This window comes from Schistocerca serialis, chromosome 1, assembly GCF_023864345.2.
Source record: "Schistocerca serialis cubense isolate TAMUIC-IGC-003099 chromosome 1, iqSchSeri2.2, whole genome shotgun sequence".
NCBI classification, from domain to species: Eukaryota; Metazoa; Arthropoda; class Insecta; order Orthoptera; family Acrididae; genus Schistocerca; species Schistocerca serialis.
The window spans coordinates 1,274,175,054-1,274,187,454 of NC_064638.1; the positions used below are offsets into that span (position 1 = coordinate 1,274,175,054).

Consider the following 12,401-nt stretch of genomic DNA (forward strand, 5'->3'; position numbering starts at 1 on the left):
GATTTAGCAACAATGTTTGAAAATGTTGAGAAAGCAAAGGCGTTTGCACTCGCATTTCAAAAGAGAATTCACAAATGACGACAGACAAAGGTTAGTAAAGATTCTTGTGTCTGTTAAAAGATCTAAACCATAAAACTTCCACTGTCATACCTTGGCAAAAGATCTGGCTGATAACCTTAGAAAACTCTGATCCTTTGCAGAATCACTATGTAGGTCTAAGCCTTCCATACAGTCACTTGTTTACCAGTCTGGTGTGCCATTAGAAGACAGCAAAATGAAAGCCGAAGTTTTAAATTTTGCATTTAAGATATTGTTCACGCAGGAGAATTGTACCCACACATCTTTGCTTTGACAGTTGCACGGAGTCCCCATTTGGACAACATAATGATTAGGATTCCTGGCATAAAGAAACAACGTAAGAGTTGGAAAGAAATAAGTCGCCAGTCTGGCTGGAAACCCAATTCAGTTTTATAAAGAATACTCTGCAGCATTGGTAAAAAAACTCAGGACTATGAGTTGGCACTGTTTTAGACAGCATCACATGTTTGAATCTTAGCTTGTCGTTTTCTCACGTGACATAATGTGAACTATGGATGAAGGACTACAGGGAGAATTTGTATTTGTAGATTTCCGAAAAGCATTTGACGCAGTGCCCCAGAGCAAACGGCTAATGAAGGTGTGAGCATATGGAATAGGTTCCACAGGTACGCGAGTGGCTCAAAGACTTTTTAAGTAATAGAATCCCGTATGTTGTTCTCTATGGCGAGTGTTCATCAGAGACAAGGTTATTGTCAAGAATACCCCAGGGGAATGTGATAGGACCGCTATTATTTTTCATGAGGCCTGTTCAAAAAATTCTGGAGCTTTGTCCACAAAATTTTTCTACACTTACCTTCCTCACAGGTGTCGTAACATGTCCCAACAGTACCGTTGATTAACAATTTGTCGTTGTGGCGAGAATTTATGATGAACTAATCCTTCAAAGTCAAAGAAAACTATCACCGTGGCTTTGACATTTGACATGACCTGATGAGCTCGTTTTGGTCTTGGAGAACCTTTCCTTACCCAATGTGAAGATTGAACTTTGGTCTCGGCATCGTAACAATAGACCCACATCCCATCATCACTTATGATTCTCTTTAGGAATGTCTCGTTCTCATTTGCATGATCCAAAAGCTCTTCACAGATTCCAAGGCGAAGGTCTACTGTTCTTTATTCATGAGCTGTGGGACGCGAACTTGATGGCAACACAATGCAGTTCAAGATGCTGTGTCAGGATTTCATGACATGATCCAAGTGAAATGTTACTTTGTTGTGGAATCTCTCAAAGAGTCAGTCTTCGATTGGCACACACAGTTTCGTTGATATTCCTAACATGAGTGTCGTTGGTAGTTGTCGAATGATGTCTTGAACGAAGGTCATATTTAATTTTCATCCAGCCTTTTTTAAACCATGTGAACCATTTGTAACACTGAGTACGACTTAAGCACTCATCACCGTTGGCTTATTGCATCATTTGGTGTGTCTGTGTAAAGGTTTACTTGAGCCTAAAGCAAAATTTAATGCAGATGCATTGCTCCTTTAACTCTGCCATCTCAAAATTTGCTACCTGTGCGACTCAGCATTCTACTTAACACAGCACTGAACAATAACTAACAGACCTACAACAGTGAAACTTCACAGTTACACATTAAACACAGGCGTGTGCAGGGATGCCAACCGTATTTCACTCCAACTCACTATTGGCGCAAAATATGAATTTTCCAGAGTTTTTTGAATAGACCTCACATATACATAAATTATGTGGCGGACAGGTTGGGCAGCAGTCTGAGGTTGTTTACTGATGATGCTGTGGTGTGTAGGAAGGTGTTGAAGTTCAGTAACTGTAGGATGATACAAGGTGACTCTGAAAAAATCTCTTGTTCATGTAATGAGTGGCAACTAGCTCTAAATGTAGAAAAACATGAATTAATATGAATGTGTTAGTAAAACAAACCTGTAATTTTAGGGTCAGCATTAGTGATGTCTATCAGAGGACATATCAAACAGGACAGATACCACCCAAATATGTACTGAGGTGACAAAAGTCATGGGATAGCAATGTGCACATATGCAGATGGCGGTAGTGCTATGCACCTAAGATAAAAAGGGTAGAGCATTGGCGAGCTGTCATTTGTACTCAGGTGAATCGTGTGAAAAGGTGTCCGACATTATTAATGACCATCCGACTAGGATTAACAGGCTTTGAATATGGAACGATAGTTGTAGCTAGATGCGTGGGACATTCCGTTTCGGATATCGTTAGGGAATTCAATATGCCAAGATTCACAGTGTCAAGAGTGTGCCTAGAACATCAAATCTCAGGCATTACCTCTCATTGTGGATAATGTAGTGGCCAGCGGCCTTCTCTTAAATACCGAGAGCAGCGGCATTTGTGTAGAGTTGTCAGTGCTGACAGACAATAAAATACTGTTTGAAATAACCACAGAAATCATTGTGGGATGTACAATGAATGTACGCATTATGATAGTATGTTGAAATTTGACGTTAGTGGGCTACGGCAGCAGCCAGCCAATGTGAGTGTACATGGCCAATGCAAGTATGCCTGCAGCACCTCTCATGGGATTGTGACCATACTGGTTGGACCCTAGATAACTGGAAAACCTCGCCCTGGTCAGTTGAGTCCCTGTTTCAGTTAGTAAGAGCTGACGGTAGGGTTAAAGTATGGTGCAGACCCCACAAAGCCATGGACCCGGGTTGTCCACAAGACACTGTGCAAGCTGGTGGTGGCTCTGTAATGGTGTGGGCTGTAGTCACATGGAATTGATTGGGTCTTCAGTTATGTTTGGCTACTTGCAGCCATTCATGGACTTCATATTCCCAAGTAACAAAGGAATTTTTTATGCATAACAATGCGCTGTGCCACTGGGCGACATTTGTTGGTGACTGGTTTGATTAACATTGTGGACAAATCTATCGAATTATTTGACCCCTCAGATCACCCAACATGAATCTTATCGAACATTTATGGGATGTAATCGAGAGGTCAGTTCATGCACAGAATCCTACGCTGGCTACACTTCCATAATCATGGATGGTTGTAGAGGCAGCATGGGTCTGTATTTCTGTAGGGGACTTCCAATGACTTGGTGAGTCCATGCCACACAGAGTAGCTGCACTGTTCCAGGCGAAAAAAGGTCTGATGTGGTATAAGTGGTATCCCGTGACTTTTAACACCTCCCTGTATACATTTCTGCAAGAGTGTGATGGCTCCTTGAAATTTGTCTTTGTGCGGATGCACTAATATCATCCGAATTCATTGTTGTTGTTGTGGTGGTCTTCAGTCCTGAGACTGGTTTGATGCAGCTCTACATGCTACTCTATCCTGTGCAAGATTCATCTCCCAGTACCTACTGCAACCTACATCCTTCTGAATCTGTTTAGTGTATTTATCTCTTGGTCTCCTTCTACGATTTTTATCCTCCACACTGCCCTCCAATACTAAATTTGTGATCCCTTGATGCCTCGGAACATGTCCTACCAACTGATCCCTTCTTCTAGTAAAGTTGTGCCACAATCTTCTCTTTTCCCCAATCCTATTCAATACCTCCTCATTAGTTATGTGATCTACCCATCTAATCTTCCGAATTCATATGGGGGATCAATAATTTGCAAGTAAGGGGTTAGTGGACGAGGGACACTGCATTGCAGCATACAATGAGTTGTAAATTTCAGTTGGTCAGGGGCCACGTGCCGAATGACCAAAGCGGTTAACGCAGCTGCTTATGTGAACTATAAATTTGGGTTTGAGACATAGCCGTCACAAATTTTCAACTTTCACTGTTGCATTACTACACTGCCCTGTCCAGCTGGAAGTCATGAATTCCCAACCATCCCTTCTGTTTATTTCCCATGCTCTATTCCGTATAAATGTATATATATCCTCACTGAGAATTTTTGAACTGCTTATGAGGAATTTGGTTTCCTTAATATGCAATCTGTCAGACAGCAGCAAACAGTTAATAACCTGTGGTGGCTTCAGTGTAGAGTTTCTAAGGTATTATGATAGCAAAAATTATCTGGAAACCTTATTTGGATCCTACAACTTCATCTCAGTTATTAACTTCCCAACACGGATGGATAAAAGCAGTAGGACCCTAATTAATAATGTTTTCTTTGGAGAAACTCAAAGCAAGAAAATAACTGTTAATACTGGAACAGGGGGTCTCTCTGATCATAATGCACAGTTAGTTGTCATAAATAGGATAGATAGTGCCTTACAGTATTGATACTCTTCAGTGGAAATCAGGTAGAATAACTAATAGCTCCGGCAATAATGTTTTCAGAATAATTTACAAGAGATGACCTGGAATGAAACTTATAATGAGCCAAACGCTTACATAAAATTTAATCTGTTCCATGATAATTTGAAATCATTTTTTGAACACAGCTTTCCACATAAGCTAATCAGAAAGGACATTAAACAGCCGTATAAAAGAAAAATCTTTAGAAGGATTAAAGTTTCTTGTGAATGGGAGAAGGAAACGTATCTGTTGGGAAGAACCAGAAGAGGTCTTGCAGTAGTTGCACACTACAAAAACTACTCAAAGTTGCTAAGAAAAGTTATTAAAAAAAATCAAGAAACATGCGCAAGATGTCTGACACCAGTAATTTCGATAATAAGATTAAGGCTGTAATATGGAATGTGGTGAAACGAGAGACAGGACAACGAGCCGCACAACTGGATAACATTACTGTTTAATTGAATGGAAGGTCTATAAATGAAGAGTCACAGATATATTTAATAATCATTTCTCAAATAAGGTAGAAAGTATAGAGACAAATGGTTAAAAAAGAAATCAAGGTAGTATACTGGAAAAAGCTACTCTCAAAAAATTTAATCATATGTATGTATCACAAACTTCTCCTTCTGAAATTTAAAAAAATTATATATTCCCTCAAAAATAAAAGCTTATCTGTATTTGAAGGTGTTTCCAATAGAGTACTAAAAATTTGTTTCCAAATAATAGCCCCAGACGTATCTAAAATATGTATTGTGCCACTAACTCAAGACTTTTCCAGGGAGACTGAAATACGCCTTTGTTAAACCCATCTTTAAGAAAGGTAATAGATGAGATATCAATAACTACTGACCTGTTTCACTCCCTTACTTCATTTTTCAAAATTTTTGAGGAGATGACTCACCTGAGCAACAATAGTATCCTCAGCAAACCACAGTTTGAATTTTAGAAGAGTTGCTCTACAGAAAATGCAATTTTACAGTTCCCTCACCAGATTTTACAAGCATTAAATGACAAAATAGCACTGGTTGGTATTTCCTGTGACCTATGTAAGTAACTTGACTATGTGGATCACAATATTTGAAATAAACAAGAGTTTTTTCATGGGATTGGTGGTATAGCTGACTAATGGATATATCATACATAACTAAAAGAATGCAGGAAGTTGTGCTAAGTAATTCAACCAGTGTAGTCCACAGACATTATGCTGACTGGTAATAAATCACGTATGGGGTTCACAAAGGCTTAATCTTCAATCCACTATTGTTCCTCATATATGTACACAATCTTCTGTCTAATATACAACAGGCAGGATTAGTTCTTTTTTGCGTATGACCCAAGTATTGTAATGGTAATCAATGTTCTTAAAAGCATAGTTGAATGGTTTTCTGCTAATGATGTTGCCCTCAATTTTTTAAAAAACAAACCACAGCATATTCACTTCTGCACATCTAGGGGTACTACACCAGTGATAAAAATCATGCGTAGTAAGAAAATAATACATAGCATGGAAACTTCAAAACTCTTAGGTCTCCATGTTGATGAGAATTTCAATTGGAAAAAACACATTTTGGAACTCCTACAACAATTTAGTGAAGCCACATTTGCACTTAGAACCATTGCAGATCTCGAGGAGAGACATATCCGTAAGTTGACATTTTGCATATTTTCATTTATTGATGATGTATGGAATAATGTTCTGGGGTTACTCATCTTTCAAAAAGAAAGTCTTTATTGCTCAAAAACATGCTATAAGAATAATATGTGGAGCTCACTCACAATTATGTTGCAGATATCTATTTAAGGAGTTTGACATGCTGATTACTGCTCCACATGATATTTATTACCTCAGGAAGTTTGTTGAAAATAATTCACTGCAGTTCGAAAGTAACAGTGATGTATGTAATTACAATACCAGAAGTCTTTACTCCACATTAAGGTTGTCTTTACCAGAAAAAGAGTGGTACAATGCTGTAACTAAAATTTTTGATAACTTACCCAGTGATATAAAATGTCTCACAGAAAAAAAGAGTCTATTTTAAAACAAATTGAAAAGTTTCTGCTTGACAATTCCTTGCAGTCCCTAATAAATTATTATTATTATTATTATTATTATTATTATTATTAAAATAACTAACAAATGTTCAGCATGTAATCATGTTTACAAATTAATATATGATGTTAATGTAAAGAGGCTTGTTCCACATCATTATGATTTGTTGTGCTAATGGTCCATGGAACATGAAACTCACTCACTGTATATCAAGAGGTTGTGAGTGCCATATGTGTGACCTGCAGATGGCTGAAATGGACAATCATATCATGGGGTGACTGTTGCTGTTTAATATAGTCTCAGAAAAAGTAAACTTCGCCAAAAATTAAATTCCCTAACAGTAGCAAAAGGTCCTTTATGCTGGTAGGTGGATTGCTGGCAACTTGGCAATGAACAGGAATGTGTGCCTGTAGACATTACTTACACACACACACACACACACACACACGTCACAGTGTCATTGTTTCATGTAAGGTGCAGGAGTTGCCACTATAGACATTAACAGACTGATGAACCTCCTTACATTTTTGAATACCTACACATTATAGTGAATTATGTATTTGAAATGTGAAATGATTAAAGGTAAACTTGCAGAAACCATAGTTGGAACTAGTAGAGTTCTCAGAACTGATAATGATTTGTTGTGGATAGGCTAACACTTTTGTATTCTTAGATATGTTGAATACATTTGCCTACTTTTGTAAGCAGTAATTTGTCATTGTATTACCGGAAAGTGATTTTTTTTATTCTTTTCTTTGTAGGGAGAACTTGCCAATACTCTTACCCATGGTGGTAGATCACTGTCAGCAGACATTGCTGACTGGAATCCCTTTGAAGATCCTGCACCTTTCAATCAGCTCACAGAAGATCATATATTTGGCGCAGAATTTGACAAAATCAGAAGAGGATCGCAGAGTAGTACGTTTCCTACTTTTTTATTGTGTGCTAGTCTTGCAAGGTATAAATTATTTCTATGCAATGATTTCTCATTGTGCCAATACTGTTGATAAGTTTGATTTGGGGAAAATGTTTGTTTATTTAAGAGAACTAGGGCAAATTTAGACAAACAACATATTTCAGTCAAAGTAACATGAATAACATTTTGTTTGCTGCAGAGTAACAAGCAGAAAAAGGTCAGAAGGAACATTAAACAACTCATGAGGAACAGGATACCACTAGATAGATAACATTCATTACTTCACAAACTGTATTTTATCTATAGCAGACGTGTAAGCAGATTCTCAAAAAGAAAAAGAAAATTAAAAAAAAAATTAGTTATTGAAATATGCAGTTGCTGACTTTTAAAGTTAAGACAAATACTAGAGCTCAGTCAGAGATAGCCAGGATTCTCTCTGTGGACTATTGTGACACGATTGTTTTCCACAGTTCCCCTTCCCCGTTCCTATGCCCATGTACAGCTACTTCCAAATAATATTAAGTTGTAACTGTTCGCCAAAAGGAAAATGGAATCCTCCTGTTAACATAAGGAGAAGTGAACCCTCTTTAGAGATTGAAAATTTATGTGGGACTAGGACTATAACAAAATATGTGTGTCTGCTTTCTATGTATTGTCTTCCACTACGAAGCCCACCTGTGCATTGTCGATGGACAGACTAAATCTTAAAAATCATTAGACCTGAGAACATTTGCAAATATGAAACAGGCACTGACAGATACAGAGTCCAAGACTAAATTTAATCTTAGATCCTTTCAGAATCAAAATAGGAATACGACAAGGAGATAGACTGCCTCTGTAACTTTTCAACTGTGTCCTGGAGAAAGTGATACAAGAATGGCACAAACAAAAACCAGTCCTCAAAATTGACCACTCACTCACTTTAGACAGGGGCGAGTTATCTATAAATTGCCTACAATTTGCACGCGGTTAAGCAATATTAACTCATGGCAGTTCATCAGCCCAAAAGCAGATTGAACACATGAACGAAACTGCAGAAAAAGTTGGTCTCCACATATCTTTTGAAAAGGCAGAGTACATGATTTGCAACAAATGAGCACCAAAATTCATAGACAAAATCAAACAATGACCAAAATTTAAATATCTTGGTGAAATCATTCAGGAAAATGGAATCGAAACTGCATACCAACCTACCCTAAATATCTACAATAAGAAATGTACTCGAAACATTCAAAACTAAGACATTACAGTGCAGTAATTAAACCAGAATTCCTCTGTGCATCAGAAACATTAATTTTGAAGAGGGAAACAGACATTGACAACACTGAGGGGAAGTCACACAAATTCATAAGAAAATTTGAAGATTCAAAACTTGTAGACAAGCAGTATTGCCTTAGAACGATTAGGAAATTCGAAAATTTTCACCGTGTCATTTGAATATGCAGGTTAAGATTGTACGGACACATTAAAAGAGTTAACCTAGACAGACATACGAAACAAATAGTCAATTTTTGTGACAGCACCAGTGAAGCAAAAACTGACACGATGAAAAGGGATGGCGAGATCAAAACTTGATTTGAAATTGGCAGCAGTTACTTCAGAAAATGTCCAGAACTACAAAATATTCAGATCCAGATATCACAAATGGCAAGCTGATTAAGAGGAAATTACCAAAGTAGTAGACTGGAACAACAAGAACTGAAGAGAGAAAGCCAGCCCACAGGAAGAGAATGAGACAAATTGGCACACAGACGAGGGTATACTCCCAAATCTAAGTGCTTATTCACAAATAATAAATAACTAGTGGTACAGGTGCTGTATGACAACAGACTGAACCTATCTTTTATTGGGCCCTATTTTTTTATCGGGTTGGAAATACCTGTGACTGGACCGTGTTGGAAGGCAGTGGACGGATGTATGGTGACAGATCTTGCAGCTGGTCTGACCGTCAGGGAATGACCTGTAGAGTGCAGGATTGAAGTAGGAGTGGAATAGGAATGGACAGGGCTATTAAGTAGATTGGGTGAGCCGCAGAAAACTACTTTGGGGGCTGTGGGTAGGATATCTCTCATCTTAGGGCACAGTGAGAGATGATCAAAGCCCTTGTGGAGGATATGTTTGAACTTTTCTGGGCCAACTTGATACTGGGTGATCAGAGTAGTGGTGGTCAGTGGCTGTTTACGGCTGTACTGGCATCATAGGTGCAGGTGCCATGAGGGATTTGTTTATGGGTGAGCTAGATATGGTATTGTCTGTCAGTAAAGCCTCTGATGACGATGTCGGTATATTTCGACGACTCCTGCTTCCCACTGCAGATGCGGCATCCACAGATGGTGAGGCTGTAAGGAAGAGGCTTTCAGACATAAAACAGATGGCAGCTGTCAAAGTGGAGGTACTATTGTTCATTGATGTACTCGATATGGACAGACGTATTTTGAAGCCATCTGAGAGGTGGAGGTCGACACATAGGAAGGTGGCTCCGTGAGATAGAAAGGACCAGGTGAAGTGGATCTGAGAATAGGTGTGGAAGTTAAGGTGGAAAAAACAAAAGTTGTCCTTGCTGTGTATCCGGATTGTGAATATGTCATCAGTGAATCTGGAACATGCGAGAGGTTTTAGGTGTTGACTTGTTAGGAAGAATATCTCCAAATGACCCATAAGTAAGTTGACATAGGATGGTGCCATGTGAATACCTATGACAGGACCACAGATTTGTTAGTAAATTTGGCCTTCAAATATGAAATAATTATGGTTGGATGGGATGATTTAAGGAAGAAGTAGTGCATTTAGTATTAGGACGACGTCCAGAAATGTGTTACGTGGCCACAAGACCATGGGCATGGGGACTGTTGGCAAACAAAGATGCTGTATCCTTACTGATCAACAAGGAGCCTGGTGGTAATGGAGCAGGAACTGTGGGGTCGCGGTGAAGGAAGTGAGCAATGTGTTGAATATATGATGGGAGATTGCGGACAATAGTTTGGAGGTGTTTGTCAGCAAAGGCAGAGGCTCATTCTGTTGGAGCATTTCACCAGCCACAATGGGAAGACCAATAGGGAGATCAGTGGGATTGGGTTTGTGGAGTTTGGGGACTAGGTAAAAGATAGGAAATGGGGGAGGTTGCTCGCGTGAGGAAGGAGATGGATTCGGAAGACAGGTTTTGGGATGGACCAAAGTCCATGAGGAGATGCTTGAGATCATGTCAAACTACTGGGATGTGCCTGTGCTGTGTTCTCAGTGTGTTTGGGTGTCTGTAAGTTACATATGTGATTGTGTGTATTTTTTCTAGAAAAACAGCTAGTGCTCGAAAGCTAGTGTGAATGCTGTTTCCTGTTGTGTGTTTCTGCATAGCACTCATTCATCTGCCATAAGTGAGTGGTTGCCTTTTGCTTCTTTTAAGTACTGCTATAAGTCACGGCTGCAAAATACTAACGCGAATTATTTACAGACGAATGGAAAAACTAGTAGAAACTGACATCGGGGAAGATCAGTTTGGATTCCGTAGAAATATTGGAACACGTGAGGTAATACTGATCCTACGACTTATCTTAGAAGCTAGATTAAGGAAAGGCAAACCTACGTTTCTAGCATTTGTAGACTTAGAGAAAGCTTTTGACAATGTTGACTGGAATACTCTCTTTCAAATTCTGAAGGTGACTGGGGTAAAATACAGGGAGCGAAAGGCTATTTACAATTTGTACAGGAACCAGATGGCAGTTATAAGAGTCGAGGGGTATGAAAGGGAAACAGTGGTTGGGAAGGGAGTAAGACAGGGTTGTAGCCTCTCCCCGATGTTATTCAATCTGTATATTGAGCAAGCAGTGAAGGAAACAAGAGAAAAATTCGGAGTAGGTATTAAAATCCATGGAGAAGAAATAAAAACTTTGAGGTTGGCCGATGACATTGTAATTCTGTCAGAGACAGCAAAGGACTTGGAAGAGCAGTTGAACGGAATGGATGGTGTCTTGAAGGGAGGATATAAGATGAACATCAACAAAAGCAAAACGAGGATAATGGAATGTAGTCGAATTAAGTCGGGTGATGCTGAGGGAATTAGATTAGGAAATGAGACACTTAAAGTAGTAAAGGAGTTTTGCTATTTGGGGAGCAAAATAATTGATGATTGTCGAAGTAGAGAGAATATAAAATGTAGACTGGCAATGGCAAGGAAGGCATTTCTGAATAAGAGAAATTTGTTACCATTGAGTATAGATTTAAGTGTCAGGAAGTCATTTCTGAAAGTATTTGTATGGAGTGTAGCCATGTATGGAAGTGAAACATGGACGATAAATAGTTTGGACAAGAAGAGAATAGAAGCTTTTGAAATGTGGTGCTACAGAAGAATGCTGAAGATTAGATGGGTAGATCACATAACTAATGAGGAGGTATTGAACAGAATTGGGGAGAAGAGAAGTTTGTGGCACAACTTGACCAGAAGAAGGGATCGGTTGGTAGGACATGTTCTGAGGCATGAAGGGATCACCAATTTAGTATTGGAGGGTAGCGTGGAGGGCAAAAATCGTAGAGGGAGACCAAGAGATGAATACACTAAGCAGATTCGGAAGGATGTAGGTTGCAGTAGTTACTGGGAGATGAAGAAGCTTGCACAGGATAGAGTAGCATGGAGAGCTGCATCAAACCAGTCTCAGGACTGAAGACCAAAACAACATATGTATTGCTCTAGCAAGGAATTTCCACCCTTGTTATACATTTGCCGATTTGGCTCTCGTCCTTCCCTTGCCCTTATACGTTTGTTACTGTCTCTCTTTAATGATCAACAACTCGGTGTCCATTATGTATTTATTTATTATAGCCTACTTTCTTGCTTACAACAGTTTACCATTACACATAGAATAAAATGTGCATGAATTTTCATGATCTACTTGTTTTGCATGAATTAAGTTTACATTGTCTGTAATACTATTTTTTTCCTGTCTTTATCTTTTTTCTTCTACTATCACTTCTCTAACATTTAGATGGCTACCTATCATCTTCTTGTGTCGTCATCATCCACCCTTATTCGGGTCTTCCTTTGCTGTGACAGAAAAAGAGCTGTAGGTTTTAATTATTTCAGATTATCTTGATTAATTTATAGCAGTAATTGTGCCTATTGCTATTACAAAAATCATGT

General features: G+C 38.8%; 1 protein-coding gene across 1 annotated transcript in view; it reads left to right on the forward strand.

The window, feature by feature from the left end:
- The window catches only part of LOC126419515 (uncharacterized), a 258,207-nt gene that overhangs the window by 129,291 nt on the left and 116,515 nt on the right, over positions 1–12,401 (forward strand). The window contains exon 12 of the mRNA XM_050086708.1: positions 7,116–7,272. Within this exon, the coding sequence (XP_049942665.1) occupies positions 7,116–7,272 (157 nt within the window). The remainder of the gene's footprint in view (positions 1–7,115; positions 7,273–12,401) is intronic.